The sequence below is a fragment of the Thunnus albacares genome, chromosome 8 (assembly GCF_914725855.1).
Source record: "Thunnus albacares chromosome 8, fThuAlb1.1, whole genome shotgun sequence".
NCBI classification, from domain to species: Eukaryota; Metazoa; Chordata; class Actinopteri; order Scombriformes; family Scombridae; genus Thunnus; species Thunnus albacares.
The window spans coordinates 14,883,607-14,903,595 of record NC_058113.1 but is presented as its reverse complement, the minus strand read 5'-3'; the positions used below and the strand labels follow the sequence as shown (position 1 = coordinate 14,903,595).

General features: G+C 40.3%; 1 protein-coding gene across 1 annotated transcript; it reads right to left on the bottom strand.

The window, feature by feature from the left end:
• Nucleotides 1-14,624: 14,624 nt before the first annotated feature.
• Nucleotides 14,625-19,703, bottom strand: tent5ba (terminal nucleotidyltransferase 5ba). The gene is made up of 2 exons (XM_044359807.1): nucleotides 19,251-19,703; nucleotides 14,625-16,199 (listed from the first exon to the last, which is right to left on the bottom strand). Exons 1-2 carry the CDS (start codon nucleotides 19,404-19,406, stop codon nucleotides 15,171-15,173), a joined length of 1,185 nt encoding a protein of 394 aa, XP_044215742.1. The 5' UTR covers nucleotides 19,407-19,703; the 3' UTR covers nucleotides 14,625-15,170.
• Nucleotides 19,704-19,989: the final 286 nt, after the last annotated feature.

Sequence of the window (19,989 nt, the reverse complement as noted above, 5' to 3'; positions counted from 1 at the left end):
TGTTTCATATTACAATTTTACACACAAACACATGATTAATTTATGATTAAGGCCTTTATAGATTATGACATTAATATATACAAACAAACCAACAACAGCAGTAAAATGATACTCACACATGTGTGTATCAGTAATAATAATCTAGTAATATAATCTATAATAATATGGAGTCCATTCTGCTGCATGATGAGCACTTTTACTTTTGATACTTTAAACCTGCAAAAACGGATTTTTGGGGCACTTTAGGGCAGCAGAACAAGCTATAAACACAACATATGATCATCTTTTAAGTTGATATGGCAAACAAATAGTTGCCTATTTTTACATCCAGCAGACATATAGCAACAGCTCTGGTTTGGTTTTCACCAACTCCTGCGCTAGATATCTGTCTCTTTATCTGTTAAGTGCTCAACTATATTTACCAGCCAGTCACTAACATTGTTGGTGAGGCGTTTGGTTTGATGCTTGGCAGGTAACATACTGCAGATTTTTATAGCTTGTTTGCTGAAAACAGCTGTCTGCATCTAGAAATGGCATGCAGGAGAGTGGTAAGAGTGAACCAAAGCAATAACGTTGCAGGCTACATAATCAAAACGATGAACTGGAAGAATTAAATCTTTTATATCACAAAGCATGTGCAATATTTTACATATCTTTTTTATTTTGCTGTATGCTTATTTATTATTGTGTCCTCGGTGTATCATTGTACTGTTCTATTGGCAAAGTATTGTAGTTGAAGTTGATTACTGCTCTGTGCAGCACTATTGCCCAAGTCAAACTTTCCCTCTGGCACAATAAAGTACATCTAATCTAATATAATTTAGGGTTAAGTAAATAATTTGTGTCTCCACCTCAGATGTACACACACAACAGCAGACATGGAAAAGAAATATTTGTATCCTTTGAGACAGTTGAAATGGTTTTGCAGAAAGGAGCAGGTTCCTGTTTTTTTGTGAAGTCGATGAATCTCTCCTCAGCCTGATTTCCTGGGGGCGCTCAGGCTCTATATGGTTACATAACTGCATCTGTGTGCATTCCCATACGCTGCACCGAAGCACCCTGAGCTTCTGCTGCCAGGTTTGAGAGTCTGTCATTAGTCTCTCGGGTTCTGACCACATCAAGTCCTATCTTGTCTTTGCATCTGACTGCGGTAGAAAGTTAAAGGCGTACTACTTTGTCGGTCGAGCTTTCCAAGCAGACAGAGGAAAGTGGTCCTGCATTCTCTCACCGTACGTCCCACATGTTTTAACAGACAAAGAGTTAATGCAGATCCAACAGGGAACATCCAGCAGTCTTACTTTCCTCTCTGTGCACCTCGCCCAGAGTTGGTGTCTCTGCCAGTCACAGACCAGAGACGCCAGGCCTGGGCAATTATGGCAATTTTTGGATGACATCAGACCAGAAAATGAATGATTTCATTTAGCTGTCAATTTTTTTCTGTATCTGGTGTAGGATGCAGAACCTGTAATAGAGCATGTCAAAACAGAGTGGGAGAATTGTTTAGACGTTCTGCACATCTGCAGTTGGCAGGAAGGTATTCCCAGCCTGGTGGGGTTGGTTTCTCTGCTAATAATGACCACTGTTTGGTGTTGGCGCTCGCAAGAAAGTAGGCTGAAACCTTCCCGTAGAGGTTGGACCACCCAAAGACTTTAAGGACATCGTTGTACCTTCAGCTGTCTCTAAGTCTCTATTTACTGCCACACACACACACACGCCAAATCTGCCATATCCAAAACTGTTTTGGTGGTGCCACCTTTAGACTATGTTTGACCAAAATAACCGGTGGTGCCACCGTTAGACACAATCCAACCAAAATAACTAAATGACTAACCAAACTAAATCTGAATTATGCACTGAGTAAAGGATGTCTAACCCAACTCCTGACTTGCTTTGGAAACGACAAAAGTACCGTTATTGTATGTCACCCGAACTGCAGATTATGAGGAAATGAGACAGAGGAAATGATTTACCCTATAGCCAAACAATACACCATTGATGCCTTTAAAGGCACATAAAGCTGGAAAGGGATATGTAAAATATGTACTATAACTTATCCACAACCGTCAATTACACACTGGCACAGTGGACAGACACTGAGTCATTTGTATAGTGTGTCTGCAAAAAGATCCTGTGGTTCTTCCCAAGGCTGCGATTTGATCTCAGAGCTCTCTCCGCTTGTGCTTGAGCCTCAGCTTTATGCTGACAAACAAGTGCATAACCTCTTTGGCTTGAGGCACAGAGGGATAAATCCATCAAAATAAACAACCAAATCAGCCTGTCATGAATGGGAGAGCGGCTCAAAAAAAAAGAACGCTGCAATTTCATGCGTCAATAACGTCAAGCCTCTGCTTTTATGTCTTCATTCAAAAACTGTAACTACTAAATCCACACGTCTTGTAAGGTTTGTTTTAGCTTAAATTACAACCTGGTATTCAGGGGAGCTCTGAAATATCAGTCACCAGTATGGCTCATGTAATAGACAACAACACAGTCAAATGACATGAAGCCAAATGGAAACCAGACTCCAGAATTACAAGAGTGAAAATATTTGCAGTATATTTATTTCTTCCTGTGAAGCAAAAAGCAAGTAATGCACTCGTGAAAGCATACAGCTTTACCAACTGAACCTTGTGACAGGACTCAAACCTCAGCAGTAATGTGGGTGAATTAACTGCTGTGTGAACCGTAACACTTCCTCACACCTCTCAGGTTAGACTGAGGTCTGTCTCACTTCTTGCTCATCAGCTCTGGCCACAGTTTGTTCAACTGTAGCAGTGTTATAGGGTCTGGAAGTCATTGGCCATTACCAGACAGGAAGACCATCAAGTTGCATTATGGGAATTGTAGGATCTAATGGTTGCCCAAATATCTCAGCCTCTACTGCATCAATTTTTTACCTTTTTTCAAATCTGTCTCTCACATGTCCCCCAATTTTCTGGGAGAGCAAAACTAAATCAAATTAGTATATTTTTTAGTCCCAGTGGCCAACATTTTACCACCAGTATCCTATCAGTGGTGTGGTCTAAGGGAACAGATTCAAACACCGTAGGAACCAAAATAGATGTGAACAAGCTTCAGTGGACGGAAATGTATTTTGAGCTGTTTTCAAAATGGGTTCTGACACATGTAATGTATTTTGTCTGCTAGCTACAGTTTATCAGTATTACCTGGCTGGGTTGATTCGAAAACTCTTAACACAACTTTTTATATTTTTAAAAATAAATATTTTTAATAAACTGATCAAACATAGTGACCAACTGCTGTAGTTTAAAACTAGCTCAAACTGAGAACAGTCAGTTAACAAATAATTAATGTTACTGATTAATTAGATCATTTAAGCCATGTTAAAAAAAATCCCCTCCAGATAAAATACTCGGAATAATAATTTGGGTCTAATATGGTTTTTCCACAAAAAAAGTTCAATTACCTCATTAAAAATTCTCTCTCCCTTACTGAAAAATCCAGAATCAAATATTTTTAGTTTCAAAAGTGTAACTGCTTGACAAGATGTCTCCTACTTCATTGTAAAGTACAATCTCAGTGTTTGTGCACTGGAGGCTTCAAGTTTCCACATCATTGTTGTGTAAGTTGTTTACTGGACCACGATTGGCCTAAAACAATTTGTGATGTCATAAATCGCGTTTATATGTACACTCAAATTTTTGGAGAGTGTAGAGAAACATTCCTCCTCAAGTAGATAAATCTGAAAATAGCCTTCTGGTGTCAAACTTTGCACATATATCATTCATCACAGTGAAGCTCAGACATCCAACTGAAGGAACAAGAAGAAAAACAGATTTGTGAGTGCAGGAGGACTTTAAGAAATGTGTGTGACTGTCAGCCATTTTAAATTCAGATTTTACCTATTGCTATGTTAACTCTAGATTTTTGTCCCCACCCCACAAAAAAGACAGATCACACTATTACATACACTACTTGTCTGCAAGTTGACCATTTACTATACATTTCTTCCCTCAGCTGGAACCGTGTGGGAGGAGCTGAAAACAGTTAAATCGGGAACAAAACAAAAATAAACATTCAAAAGAAAGAAAATCAGCTTATGGGAAGAAAAAAAAACCTAGCATGAGGGGCTATCCAAACATCTTTCAGCTGTGTTTGTTTCAGGTTTGTGGTGGATTTATTACTACCACATGAGACTGCAACAACCCAAAGGAAACGGGTGAATCCTGTCCAAGAGCTCCGATGAAAAAAAACCCCCTTCTGATGGCCTTGGAGGTCACCCCAAGGTCAACACAAGCAGACTTGTTAATGCGTGGGTGATGTCATGACCAGGAGGTCTCCAGTGATGATGTCAGGCTATATACTAATGACTGTGTGTGTGTGTTAGAGAGAGTGAATGCATGCTGTGGGTGTGTTTCTGTGTCTTTTGGGGGAGGTGGGAGACAGATGATGTGTCTATTTGTTTCTGTTTTGGTTCGCTGACAGCACACAGACACCCTCTGTGTATGTGGGGTCCAGGAAGTAAAAAAGTCTCTAAGCAGAGGAGGTGTCTCTGAGGACAGGACCCCGTAACTCATCTGCTCCCACTTCCTTCCTGAAAAATCACATGACATCAATGTATGCTCTATTAAAACATCAAAGTCATTTTGCTCTATTTTTTTTTTCACTTTATGTTATTTTTGACTGCTGAGTTCTAGCTTGCTTTGTGCAACCCTGACTAGAGAATATCTACCTGAATTATCCATAGAAATGGACATCTAGGACATCTGTCTTTCCTCAAGAGGAGATCTGTCTTGAGGATATCTGTCCTTCCTCGAGAGGAGAAGGACTAAACAGAGGAAAACAGAAAGATTATGAAGATGAGGAAAAGCGATGTTATCCAATCAAATCATTAATTATATCCGTGCCCAAAGAGCTGTGGAAACCAGGTTATTGTGTTACATCACTCGGGTGAAAGCCAAAGGTTACAACTGGCTGCCATACTTGAGCAGGGATATTTGCTCCTCTGTAACCCTATCTGAAGTTAACAGGTGTTGCAGTCTTTACTGTAGATTTGGAAGACAGTGACGCAGCTCTCACTTGTAACTTTTCCAGGTCTGAATTTGGTACAGTAGAGAAATACTGCAAGAAAGTTCAGTAGTGGCTCCATAAATTTAGAGAAAAAACAACAACTCCATACTGATTCTGTCAATTTCCCATTAAAATAAAATAACAAAGAAAATATTGTAGGAGAAAGACTAGAAATCTCTATTTAAAGCAACAGTTTGCCATTTTATTTGATCAAGACCACTCTGACATCTGTCTAGTCAATATGGAGCTATGTTAATATGAAGCTGATTAGCTTAGCGTAGCGTAGTTTAGCACAAAGACTCCTCCACCTACCAGCACCTATAAAGCTCACTATTTAACACGTCTCTTTATTTGGTATACAAACAAATATATATAAAGTTTATAATCAACAAGTTGCGGTTTTATGATGGGCCATGTGCTTGACTGAGCAGTAACTTTTTTCTTGGCAACCTCACGATGATGGCAAGACCTCACACAATTATTGCTTACAGCCAAGAATAAGTCCGCCACATGACCCCCCGTAAAACTTCTTAAATTTCAGTCACTCTCCAGTTTCTTTCTTTATGGTAAGCTAAGCTAACAAGCTGCTGGCTCTAGTCTTATATGTACTGGACAGATATGAGAATGGTATCAATTTTATCGTCTAACTCTCTGAAAGAAAGCAAATAAGCAAAATGTTGAACCATTGCTTTAAATAGGCTGGCAAAGACTAGAAGGCTGGAGAACACTGAAACCTCATGTGCTCCTTGTCCTTTCTGTACAATGTCCAAATTTTATAATTTTACCCTCTGGAAAAGTAGAGGCTTGTGTCCGATGTAGGTTGACATAAGTGGATGAGGCAGGTTGTTCCAAATCCGCACGTTTATACTGGTCATACACTTTCAGCCGGTCAGGATAAAAACCAGTGTATGGAAAATGAACTGGCCAAAGTCCACAACGGACTGACCAAAGTCAACATCCCACTCTGAAGATCTGAACTATATAATTGTTTTATTAATAAGAAAATACATCCTCAGCTAGGTATTTGAAATAACAGTTAATGATAAGTTACTGAAGCTATCACATGAAGGAAAAGTTTTTTAACATCTTCCTTGGGTCGCCCGGCCTACGCCACATCTTTGAACAATAAACTCTTGGTGGACAGACAAAATGATTTCATGAGAAAAGGAACTGCTCCGTTTTATATCTCGCTATAAAAACGGACTGAGAAGAATTAAAATGATCAACAAAACAGCTGGAGCTCACAATGGTAATTACACGCTCACAACTCACTCCCTCTGACAGTTTAACAAGCATGGTTTAATGCTTGGATATTCACTCGAGTAATTAATTGGAAAACCCATTGTGTTCTTGCTAGAGACCAGAAACAGTTTTATCTTGGGAATCATTTTTGTATGCCATCAGAAATATATTTCCCAACACATCTGATTTGGTTTCATTATCTTGTTATTTCTTTTTAAATTTGATTCAAGTGGATTATGGGATTCTTGAGAGGCACCTGGAATCAATTCTTCTCTTGACTTTTACTGCCAGTTAATGACATTTATAGCCTGTAGTGAACATGGATGCATTTTTATATTTTGATTTTTAAAAACCGCACAAAAGACAGTCTGTCAGCAGTGTAAACAATAATATATCAAAATCTGTTAGCACAGAGGGCCATGTAATTTCTCTGAATTTTATAACAGCACTGTGACATTTTTACAGTTTTGTATGAAATAGAAGAAAAAGCGCAAGTGAAGAGTTTGGTTGAGGCTGCCATAGTCTTTTTGACAGTTTCCTGATGGTTGATGTTGATGCGTACTGCAGAGGGACAGGGTTTGGAGCAAGAAGCATATATTTCAGAAGTGAAACATAAACTGGCAAAACAAATCACTGATTTATGTGTTTTGATGAGGCCTCATTTTCCATCTGATCACGGTTTCAGACAGAGACAAATGCAGTTTGACAGAAATGTTGGTTTCTCAGTGGGAAATTGCCATCCTCAGAAGTTCTCAAATGGCCTTGGACCACCATCAAGACATGGAGCATTTTATGATTTCGCTTAGATTAATATCAACATAAAGCCACGGATTTATTATAACCAGATCAAGCCGATGTGCTCAGTGAACTAGTGGCCAATAACCCCAGTCATTCGCAGCAGGAGGCAGATTGTGGGGGTTGAGCAGCCAGACAGCAGCAGGGGTGAAGAGCAGCTCTGAAACATGTGGAAAACTCGAATCTTGGACTTTTACTGGGCCCTGAGTAAACAAACCCACATCAGATTGGACCTAGGTCCTCGCACATGAGTCACCACCATTGCCCGTCTCCCGAAAACCCGACATGGAGATCTACAACAATCCTCCCTCCACGAGTGTTGAAGAGCACAACCAAGCCCTTCTCTCAACATTACACTCCCTGTCTTGTTCCAGGAATGCAGAAAGGAGGACATCAGTGAAAGAGGCCTTGATGATGGGCTCCACATGACGTCCAGGAGGAGGAGGATTTCACATGGCAACCATCACTGGAGCCCATCAACTCATGAAAAGTCCTTCAGATCACTTTTCAAGATATATCCTGTGAAGGAAATACTGTTTTCAATTTGAGTAGAGAGTGGAAACACCCAAATATTTTTAAAAAAAGTTGAAATATTACAATAAATATTTAATGCTTGCCTAAAGTGGAAAAGTTGGTGTATAAACGAAAAATAAATGTGACAAAGGGCAAAGGAGACAGACTCGACAGATAAATCATGACATACATGAAGCATGTGACTTATACAAAAAGCAGGCAAAAATATCAGATCTGTGAGGATTGTAACGTTACTTTCTCAAATTAATACATAAAACAAAGAGAAATATCATATTTCCATCACATTTTCCACATGGTTTTCCATCCTTTGAGTTGACAGGTACTTGGAAAATTTGTGCTACCAAATGTTCACCTTGAAGAGCTCAACAGAAGTGGTTGAAATTTGGTTGAAATTTGTGATATATTTGGATGGAAATTTGGCTATTGTTGCCACAAGGTGCATTTGATTACTGCTCTGGAGCTTTTGATCATACCACATCATCTTCCTTAACAGATGGAGCTGTCACGGAACGGTAAATGTCGTATTTCTATTTTTATAGCACTCTAAGGATTTCTCTTCCATGTTGTTCAAAAGATTGAAAAAAGATGAAAAGTTCATTCTTGGCCTTGGAAACAGAAGATCAGGAATAAACTTCCATTCTCAGCTTTTGAGTCAACACGGACAACAAATTGACAAATTAGTACTTCCTTAGGGGACCATCGCCATGGTCACAATAAGAACCACACGATTAAGGGTAGGCGATGATTGTGGTCAAAGAATTTAAACAGTGTTTATTTGCGGTTGGAAACGGGAAACAGTGTTTTCCTGTTTTACAGTCCGATGTTTTGTTGAGGCATCTATCTACCCCCAACCCCCTACCATGGATGTATTGACTCCTTCTTTCACAGACTTTGTTGCTCAAAAATAACGTCACCTGATTTCCTTGTTTTCTCCCTCATAATTACCACGATTGCTAGTGGGCTTTGTCACTTGAACGTGCTGTTTCGGAAACTTACTGAAACCAGTTCTGTCGTTTCTCTTGGGAGGACAGTCTCAGGTTTGGCAGGAACTGCTATAGTCAAAACCGTCCTAAACAGGCATTTTTCTAATGTACTTTATGACCCCACAAAATAATGTACTTAGCTAATAACATGACACTTGCCTTTGGAAATAGCGCAGGCTCACTACTCTAGGTAGTAAGCTAGTTAGCCAGGGATGCTAATGTTTGCAGCTTAGGCCACCATAGAGAAGATAAAGACTGTTTGATGCATTCCTCACACTTTTGCTTGTGTTTTTTGGTTTTGGAAAAGTTGTGTGTTTAGTGAAGAGGTAATTCCATGACAACTAGGCTAAACCCAGGAGGATGGGGTAATATGATCAAAAGCTCCAGGACTGCTACTAATGGACCTTGTGTTGAGATTGTTTTGAGAGCTGCTTTTTCCAAGTTCAAGAATGAACTTTCAAACTCACGTACATAACGTTTGTCATTGCATGAGACAACAATAGCGTATAGTACAGTGTAGTGTTTAATCTTGTGTGTCTGTGTGAGTGTGTAGTGGTAAAATAACAAGCAATAGTTTGATCTTGATCTTTGCCGTGGAGCGGAGGGTGGTGAGCTGTTATGTTCTCATTTATCACTTTTATAGTCGTATGAGGCGGATGTTATTTCGTGCTTTCGAATCTTTTTAATCCTTGCTGACAGAACCTTTTTTATTTATAGAAGCAGACATTTGTGCTTATGTTTCTGGCAGAATTTATGATTGTGTTTTAGTGCAGGAATCTAAGGGCCAAGATGAGACCAAAACAAAAAAAATATTGCTTACTCTCAAAAACACAAGATTATAAGATTTCCGATAAGGGTTTGCTTTGTGATTTTAGTAAATAAAGGACAGGGGCATATTGATTATAGGACGAGGATGATACACTGAGTTGTTCCACCTCAGACATTACTGTGTTTGGATGGGGACAGAGTGGAGTATCGGGCTGGGCACTGCCCCCCTCAGTGGGTAAACTCTACACACTGCAACCATTCAGTTGGCCCGGCGCACTGGATAAAGTTAGGATTGTTTGTCAGCGGGCTGTAATGCCAGGAATGCTCAGCGCTGGCTCCCCCCGTGTGTGTGAGTGTCTCTCACACTTTATTTTGTATCTCCAGCAGCAGTTTGGATCTGCGGTGACACCCCCACGGTCCCTGAACTCTGAAGTCAAATAACTGATCCCGTTTCTCTCCTAAATGCTATTTTGGTACTCCGACACACACACACACACATACACACACACACACACACACAAACATCTCAAATCACCCCACCCTCTGGCTCCCACCGCCCCAGTAGAGAGTATCCTGTCTATAGTCTGCACTGGCATTTTCTAGCATGTTCCATCCGGCTGTCATGACATCACTGTCTAAATGAAGAGATACACACAAACACATGAGCACACACACAAACACATGAGCACACACACACATTGTCTGATGATTCACAGCTCGAGTCAAACCCGTGTCCAGCTGCACCTCAGTCCTGCTGAGCTCCTCTAAAATTTATGTCTGCTGTTTGAGATTTTTGATGGAGATTAAAAATATTTAATCTTATCTTGAACGCGAAAGAACAGGAGACATTTAGTTTTCATGCAGTAATTTCCCATGCAGACATACTTATAAAGATTATAGGTTGTTAGTAATGGTTTTAATAGTGATTAATACATGGTTTATTAATATGGTTTATTAAAGCTATACAAATCAGTGAATTTAATGGAGTAGTAAGACATTTTAGGATATTTTCTTACTTGCTTTCGATACCACTCTCATGTTGATGTGCTAAATATGAAGCTAGACTAGACATAACAGCTGGTTATCTTGGCTTAGCATAAAGACTGGAAACAGCTAGTCTGGCTCTGTTCAGAGTTATCTCACCAATTAACATGTTGTATCATGTTTGTTTAATCTCCACACAAACAGAAATGTAAAAGCGACAAGTTGTGGTTTTACAATGGGCTATAAACTCTATTGAATCAGTCAGTAACAATGTTGATTCAGTATTGTGGGTTTTAGTTTGAAGATTCTGATTTAGGTTCGTTCATGTACTGAACACTATTCCAGAGAAAGGCTAGCCCTTTCCCTCTGCTTCCAGTCTTTGTGCTTAGCTAAGCTAATTGAGTTCTGGCTCTAGCTAGATAATTAGCATATTGACACGAGAGTTGACACCAGCCTTCTCATCTAATGCTCAGCAGGAAGGCAAATAATCCCTGTCAAACTGTTCCTTTAAATCTTGCATTAACTGATTTTTTGGCCACTATCATCTACAACTATCATCACTTTTTAAGTAACTTGTTAGCAAGAAGTTATTATTATTTCCACATCCAGCAGTTACAGAGAACCATTAGCAGTCATTTGAAGTCGTGTCTCTGTCCATCTGGAGAATGTAAGTCCAATATTCACTCTCCATTAGCTCTGTTTTTGGTCTGGAAATAGTGGAAATATCATATCCACTATGTTCACCAGCTAGTGGCTAACTGTCTGTTTACTGTTTGATGCTGAGCAGCTGAGAGTGGACCAAAACAGTAAAGTTGCAGCTGAACCGCTTAACAGTTGAAACTTACTATAAAACTCTGTAAAGTCGAGTGGATGATAATTCTCTAAAGCGTCATCACAGTGAGTGATGCCTTTGACATTATACATGTTCATTTAATACATTGTTATTATGAAAAATATTGATTATAGCTGCTAACCAGAAATAAGGAAAGAACCTTTCCTGAGCTCTATGACCCATTACTAAATGGAAAAGGGCTTTAGCACAACCAAGCCAGAGAGAATTTATTACTTTGTTGCTGTCCAGATTTCCATGTTTTCATTGCTATGCAGGGGAAAGCTTGTATCTCCAAGTTTGGGGATTTCCATGTTTTCAGATAAGTTAGAGAAGTACAAGCTTTTCTGTGAAATAAAAAAAATGATCCAACCTTTTATGCTTTTAGCCCTTTCAAAACCCATCGAATATCAAAAATGGAGATTCTGGAGATACAATGATTCCACCTGACAAAAGCAGCCAATACTAGTACTGATGTTTATAACTATATGTTAACGGCTTATTGTAAAGTGTTGGTTTCCACTTTATATGCACTAAGGACATAGCTCTACCACAGCTGCTTGGAGTCTTTCCCCTGATGAAGAACTGGTGATGAATTTGCGGATATATCTGAGTGCTGCGCCCCAGCAACACAGCAACACACAGACAGCAACCCACACATCTCCTCCAGCTGAAGCTGCACTGTCAGCTTGGTCCAATCATGCAGTTCAACAAAGACATGTGTTTCCCCTTTGCACCCATCAGGATGATGTCACATACACATAGTCATGTGCTCCCCGAGTACAGCTTAATTTAAAACATCTTCATATCCTGACTCAGGTCAGCGTGATCTGGATTGAGTCTTTAAAAGTTTTGCATTGGGGGAGACAACACGGAGAGAAAGTATACACCAAACAGAGGCGCAGAGTGAGAAACTCCCTGTGGATAATGGGTGAGTGGGACATTATAATCGCCCCCTTGGGTGAATAAACCCTTTTACAGGAGAGATAATAGCACAGATACCAGACCAGGGTGAGTTTGATTTGTGTTGTGGCAAGAAATTATGAAATCTCTGTCATTACTGCATCTCTGTCCTGTCATCACCCAGAACCTCAGCCCACCCACATACTCTCGAATTGAAGCCCAAATTAAATGTCTCTGAAATCTTACACTATTATCTCCTGGGATAAAATACCTACCTCTGTTATCTAGACACAGATGTTGATAAAATTCTTTTTAATGAACTGCATTAGTTCAACTACTACTAGTTTTTCTCTTAAATATGTCAGAAATTAAGAGTGACATTTTCTTATTTATACTGATGTTTTGAAAAAAAAGATAAGTAGATCAGGTTTCCATATTGTGTTCAGTGCAACTTATGTGCAAAGATTAAATGAAAGCAATGAGCACACACCCCGGGAGGGTCTCATTTCAGTGCTTTTTGTGAGACACACCACACACACATACAGCACAAATGGAACAACTTATCGACAGCACATAACACTCGGACATCGAGCCAAAACGAGCAGAGCCAGTTAAGTTTCATTACTGAGTAACTTCACACCAGCCAGATGAGGGGTTCCACGTTTATTGTTTATTTCGCAGACTAATATGCGTTGAATGTAACCTGAATATTCCATCTGATCCAATCGGAGATAGAAAAAAGGTTTTTGACAAAGATATCGAGTGATGTTAGATTCAAAACTCTGCTGTCGGAATCGACCTCGAACCAGTAAGAAATCATTTCCAGTGTGTTTGCTGCTAAACTGCAACCAAAATAACCCTCAAGCTCAAAATATTTTAGTGCTCTACAAGCCTTTTTATCCTTTGTTAAAGCAATATGCTGTTTACATCATGAAGGGAATGATAATCGTGTTCAGGGATAAGCACACGACAAGACAATGAATAACAAGTCATTGATATCAAGGACTCTAAGTTTCCATAAACTACATGTCACAGTGTAGGAATGTACACATAATGCTGTTGTTTGGGTGATTTGCAAAATCGGTCCATAGCTCCTGAATCTAGCAGCATTTAAAAGTCATGACCCAAAACCTGCCTGTGGCATCATGTAGTTTATTAATATCTGCAAAGGTTTAATGTTGGCACTCAATGAACTATCAAATCCATTCATTTCAAATTACACTCAAAGTTACAAATATAGAAAAACACTGCATCATCTCTACTTGTTTGTAATCAATTGTAAAGACTTCCTTGAGTCCTAACTGTGTTCAGCTACTCCTTACAATATTTATTGTATCAATCAAAATTAATCATCTTCAAGCTCTGACTAATGTTTCTGGAAATGAAAAAAAATCTTACAACTTTGACAATAAACGAGCCTCTGTGCAAGCAGATGACTCACCCACATCCTTCATTTCACTGCACATTTTGTAGAGGGACTCTATGTGATTTTAAGAGCTTATTGTAGTTGCTGACATTCCTAATAGAAATGTGTTTAATCAAATTACCACAAACTAACATAAATTAAGTATTAATTCCAGCATAGGAGTACGGTTGCAACTCAGTGGTGATTTGGAGGTGAAAGGGTTCATGCACATTGCACAGAAGGCCATGCGTGCAAGAGAATATGACAAAAAGTGAAAGAAGAACATTAGAAACATTAAGAGGCCTACGTGACTTTGTATTGGCTTCAGCACTCTGACTATATTTAACTTATTTCTACGAAGATAAGGCAGCGTATATGAAGTCTAAAATTTCAACATCTGACTTTGAAAAATCTTGTCAGAGTTCACTGAGGAAAAGGAATGAATGGGTGTGACTCACACTTATGGCAAAATAAACTTTTCTTTTTGTTCTCAGTTTGCACACTAGCTGTAAATATCGAGCCAAATGTGACAAGTACAGCTTGTGAAGATCCGAGATCTGCTAATAATCTATATGAGCTGTGTTGTTTACACCATCTTTTAACAGATTTAACCATTTTAGCTGCAAAGATTTTTGATTTTGACTCAGACAAAATGACACAGATATGGTATCAGTCAAGCAAACTGGGCTGGGTTTCCAGTGGTAACATGGGTGGGAGAACAGGCCAGCCTTTGTTAAAAAGCTTTAGTATCACGGAGGAGAGAGAAGCCATTGTGCTTTAGAAAAGCCTCCTTATGGCTCATGTCCTCAGATTGTAATGGATCCTCAGCCCCAGTTTAACAAATGCAACTCACTACCGCCAACAGTATATGCATTTCAATGGACCTGGTTACTGAAAATAGGCCGCCTTCTTGTCATCAGCTTATCAAGTAGAGGACAAACATCCTCCCATCCATCCTTCCTTCCATCCATCCATCCATCCATCCATCCATCCAGAGGAAAATATACAAGTTGACTGTTTGGATGGGGAAACAGTTAAGATAATGACCACTTTAACTAACTACAGTCATCGAGACCTAAGAACTGAAGATTAAAATGTCATCGTTCATTACAGACCAAAGTTAAAATAAAATAACCACAAAACAAAAAACTGGAGTTTTTTCTTTTTTTTAATCTCACAAAAATGAATGCTTCTGTTCCTGAAAAGAGAGATAGAGTAATCTAGAAAACATTGAAAGCACAGTTCTCACTTTACAGATGTTTTTTTCATTTCATGGTTCATTTTAGGCACTTGGAATCATAACAACATTCCCTTTCTGAACAAATCTTTGGTCCGGTATGTAATTTAAAAAAATAAAGCCAGAGTATGAAAATAACTCCAACTTCAATGTTTGTTTCCTCAAAAATGTATTTCTGACATATATAAAGCTTCATAAAGACTTTTTTTTTTAATACTTAAATAAGATATTATCGCTACATCTCAGAAATGACCAGCAATCTTACAGATGTTTTGCAAGAGAAAAGAAGTGAGAAAAATTCATGTGTTGGCTCAATCAGATGTACAGCAGTACAGGATTGTTTTCATCAAGTCACATTTGGCAAACATGGGTTTCTGTTTTTGTGTGTTTTCAGTCCATTTTCTTTGAAAGATACAGAGCAATGGAGACACATCCAACTCTGCCCTTTATACAGTCAGTTCAGCTACAGGGCAGCCACGTCTGATATGAATTACTGCACGGTGAGACCTGCGGCGGCTGCACGTGCGCAATGTAGTAATTGCTGAAGTTAATGTCCTGTATGTACGGAGCTGGCTGGTAGTAACAGGTGACGTTTGTCACAGTGGGGATGGCGTTCTGCTCAGCTAGCACCCTTAGCGCCAGCATGGAGATGAGGCTGAGTGTCTGGCGCCGCTCATGGCCCATCAGACACACGGTGCTCTCGTTCACTACTTGGTGCAAAGTCATCAGGCACTCGTACCGTTTGTGCTCCATCCCAGCAAAGTGGTTTTGCAGGTAGGCCTCCAGTTTCCTCTGCTGTTCACCAATGTCAGGGAAGTCAATGAAGAAGCGTGAGCACATGTAGCGCTGCATCTGCTTCATGTCCGCCTCCGAAGAGGGCCGAAACCCTCGCACCAGCAGGTGGCAGTACTTCAATAACCCGCCGCCTCTGATTTCTTCGGGGCTTCGTGTAGCTATGGTCCTCTGACACAGGTGGTCCATGGCCTCCTTGAAGTCCCCATACACACTCTCGCCGATCACAGTGGGGTGAAAGCTCTCAGACATGGGCGTCTCTGAGCAGCGGTCAAACAAGAGCAGAGAATCGAGGCAAATCTGGAAGGAGTCCACGCTAAATTCAAACTGTCGCCTTAAAGAGTCCACAAATTTTAGCTCCACATTCTTGCCTGTGTTGTTGGACAGCGAGATGAGGCTCCAGCGGTCCGTGTCATTACAGACTTTCACCAGTTTCTGTACATAGGCTTCTTTGAGGGTCAGTGCCGTGATCCGCTCTTTAGAGACCCCAGCTGGCAGGAAGTCCAACAGGCAGTCCAGCACGACGTCTTTCACCAGACGGAAGGCCTGGTCATCTTTCAGCGACACGCCAAAGATCAGGTCGAGGTCCTTGTAGCCCAGTCCGGTGTCCTGGTGGAGCACATGGCTGGCAGCGGAGCCGTTCAGCCTCACGTCTTTGACACACACACCCCTCTCCTCCAGCCTCGCCCGCACCACCTGGACATGGACGAGAGAGAAACACAGCATGTCAGCAATCATAAACATCAAATGAGACAATGTGAGTGTAGGTGAAGGAATGATGAAAGTAATACACACTCCTAAAAAGTCTCAGGTTAAACTGTTGAAATATGACCAAACAACCTCCACATGGCCATAGTGGAAATCAATAGTTTGTGAAGGTGAAATCAATACTGCTGCTCACAAAAGTCCATTTCATCACCATCAGCTTCAGTCTAAATGAAACCTAAAGAGCCCAAACAAAGAGCAGCAGAGCTGGTGTGTCTGCGCTCCAGGTCCATCTCCCTCTGGGTCAGATTGTCTTATCTTATCACAGAAATAAGATAAATAAGACTGTGGAAAAACAGGAGAGAGATACAGAGAGAGAGAGAGTACCGGTGTGTGACTGGTGTCCAAAAAGAAAACCCTGGCTTTAGGCTACAGCCTCACATCCTCAGGTCATTAAGGGTCAGCAGCATTTCCCTTCCTCTGTCCCAGTGACCTGTAAGATGTTTAAACGAAAGGCGTCTCGGCTCAGTGCCGCCACATTTGAAGAAGATGATCTACATCTGGGCAGAGCTGCTAACATCACTGCCAGCGAGCACAAAGAGAAAACACTTCTAAGTCCATAAATAAAACATCAAAGATAGATTGAGCTCACTTGTCTGAGGGGGAAATGACAATCCACTAGTGCCATAAAAAACGTATTGTTCTCAAAACATTTGGAAGTGATCAGAGAAGATCTGAGCAGTATAACACATCAACAACTAGCTGCAGCTAGTTGTTGATAGCTGGCAAGCTATTTGAGAAGTTTGACATTTTAATTCACCGTATACCAGGCAGACTTGATGCTAGAGCTAATGGACTGTAAGAAAAACAAATAAATGCCTGGCAGATGCTACTTACAGTATACGCTATGCTTGTACTCTTTACGCTATTCCACTGAACAAATAAAAAAATGCAGACAAACTCAAACAATAAAACCTGCAGCGCAAATTAGCTGTCACATACTCACACACACACAATCCTAAATCTCCCTTCTGGTACTGACCTGTCAGATTAGTGTCTGTTAACGCTCTCTCCCATGGTGATCAGATAACGAGCTGGCTCTATTTATACACACTGGGTCAGGCTACAGACAAACATTTGAAAGCAAGTCAACCCCTCAGAAGCAAGGGACAAAATCATAATAGCAGTTATGTAATCATTGTAATCATTCAACCATAAAACAGCGATGATTGGGTTTAAATTCCAATCAGAAGCAATAATAATGCCAGCTTCCATGCTGTGTTATGTGACATCAGTCTGAGCCAAGGCTCAGAGTTACACCTACACTTAACACCTTTACTCCCTCTGCCCTCTTGCAACAAGAAGTCAAATCATACGTGCTCGGATACAGGTGAGTGGTTTAGCCCCCCAGCCTCTGGAGTACAAGTATGCTCCTGCTGGCTTAACATTAAACATACCAGAGACAAGATTGTCTCACTGTAAATATAGAAATAAGTGAATACTAATTAATAAAAAGGTGAGTGTAAAAGTGTAAGGAGTTGTATTCTATAGACTGGCTCACTCATATGCTGCAAATGAGGCCACAGGTCTGTGTTATGAAGCAATTTATGACAGAGGCTGTTGTTATCTACAATTATAGCCCTGTAACTCTTTGGACTTCATAGCTTCATGATGCTGCAGTGGACGTTAGCATCCCTCTAACCCTGCAGCGGGACAAAGGTCTCGGTCACTCTCAGTCATGCCTCATGTGATGGGTAACAGATGAGACACATTTACAACATCAGAACCTATAAAACACACTTTAAAGCTATAAATACACTCATTCTAGTTAGTCATGACAGGAGATTTAGTGATGATCAATGTCCAGCAGACTGTTCAGACAACCACTAAATGAATCTATATGGCAGATGGCAGATTTTTAGCAAAATAAAAATTATACAGGGTTTCCACAAATCTAGGGGAAACAAGAGTCCCCACATTTGGGGCTCAAACCTGCATTTAAGCCTCCTGCGCACTCAATGGAGCATTCATCTTTCCACAACCACAAGCATGAGCTCTGGGCTTCACAAGCTTGTTGAGCTCATCTTAAATATGTCAGTTTGTGAATGAAAATGGAAAAAAAAGGGGGGGGACTACCTGACATGACTTTGCCATTAGAGATCAGCGGCTATATGTTCAGTTTGAAATTCTATCATAGCATTTGCTTTACACAGCCAACTATTTCTCCAGACTCTGCAAGGGAAGCGCAATGCGATCCAGCCACAATGCATAAGAGGTTGGAAATGTGGAGGGACTTTGACACGTCTGTTTTATACATTTTAATTCAAACCAGGGGAGTTGTTAAGGCTGTAAGTTTCCCTCTGTGTTTCCACCAGTCTGCTGCTTGAATGCGAATATGATGGGCAGTCAGACAAATCAGCACTAGGGATGGCTGTTAATTTTGATTATACTGTCTGCTGGGGCTAATGCATGGAAATTATACATTTCAATGTAAATAGTGGTCATTTGTAACTATATATTATATATTAGCTGGCTAAGGTGAGTTACATACTACTATAGACACGATTGAGTCATAGTTTACCTCAAAATAGTTTAAAAAGATAATTTGTGAGGCAATAAAAAGCAGTGCTGGAAAGATGTTTTAAACGAGGAAAAAACAAGGAAACATGGCAAAAAAAAATATGATGTAATCTGTTACAAAAATACAATTAGGAAAGGAAGGATAATAAGAATCTACAAATGTATCCTTGGAGGGTAAATGGCTCCTAAAGGGGAGTCTGAAAGCCACCAGGGTACTTGATTCCTGGGAGACTTAAAAGAATAATCATCATTTAAATTTAACTATTTAATTCCTCACTAGTTTAACTGTATTCACTTCCTGCACAACTATAACGCAGTCAGATGTGATATTACATTTCATTTTAATGCATATAAAAGCATATAATACACATATACATATGATTTTATATGTATTAAAATCCGCATCTAAGGACATAACCAACAGTGGGCTATAGTAGTGTATGTGTGTGTGTGGGTTTCTACCTGAACAATCTGGCGGGGTCGCATGGACAGAGTGGGGAAGTTTCCTCGGCCGTGGATGGGGACAGCCTCCCCGAGGATCGAGTCCAAGCGCTGCACCTGATCCCAAGACAACACGCAGAACGGCCGACTCTGATTCGACGCATCACCGCAAGACATGGTGATAACTTTCAACCCCCCTCCCCAAAAAAAGAAACCAGCAGAATGTCAAACAGCGTTTCCCCCCGAGCTCAGCTTTATCTTCTCTCTCTTAAGTGAGATATTCCTCTTGGATGTCAGGTCCGATTATTAATCTTGAGGTGAAGAGTTGAAAAAGTTTAGTTTAGTGAGAGGTGTGGAGGTTAGTGCGGGATCAGCTGTTTCCCCCGGTGTGCGCCGCTAAATTCCGGTCAGTCTGCAAAGAAGCGATTCATAAAGAAGGTCCAGAGGGTTTAAAGCCTCCTCATTAGCATGAGCTCTCTGATTGGCTTCTGTGTTTGGTCATTGAGTATGGACGCCCTGTCTACAGGGAACACCCTTCATGTGACGTATTTGACAGCCTCCTCCCCTCTCCATGGTGGACCTTGCATGCTGACAGGGTTTTCCCTTAAACAAGCCTCATAATCTAATAACCTAATGATCTACGTTGCTTCAGAAAATGAGCGCTTATTATTGATCAAGCGTCTATGTCAGGTTTGAAAGCAGATGAGTAAAATATGATCGATTACAGGGATTAGATCACAGATGTGCAACCTCTACTTTC

Coding starts and splice junctions, on each gene's coding strand:
- tent5ba (XM_044359807.1), bottom strand. CDS start 19,406: ATGTCTTGCGGTGATGCGTCGAATCAGAGTCGGCCGTTCTGCGTGTTG. Junction 16,200..19,250: donor GACCCCGCCAGATTGTTCAG/GTAGAAACCCAC, acceptor GTCCATGTCCAG/GTGGTGCGGGCGAGGCTGGA.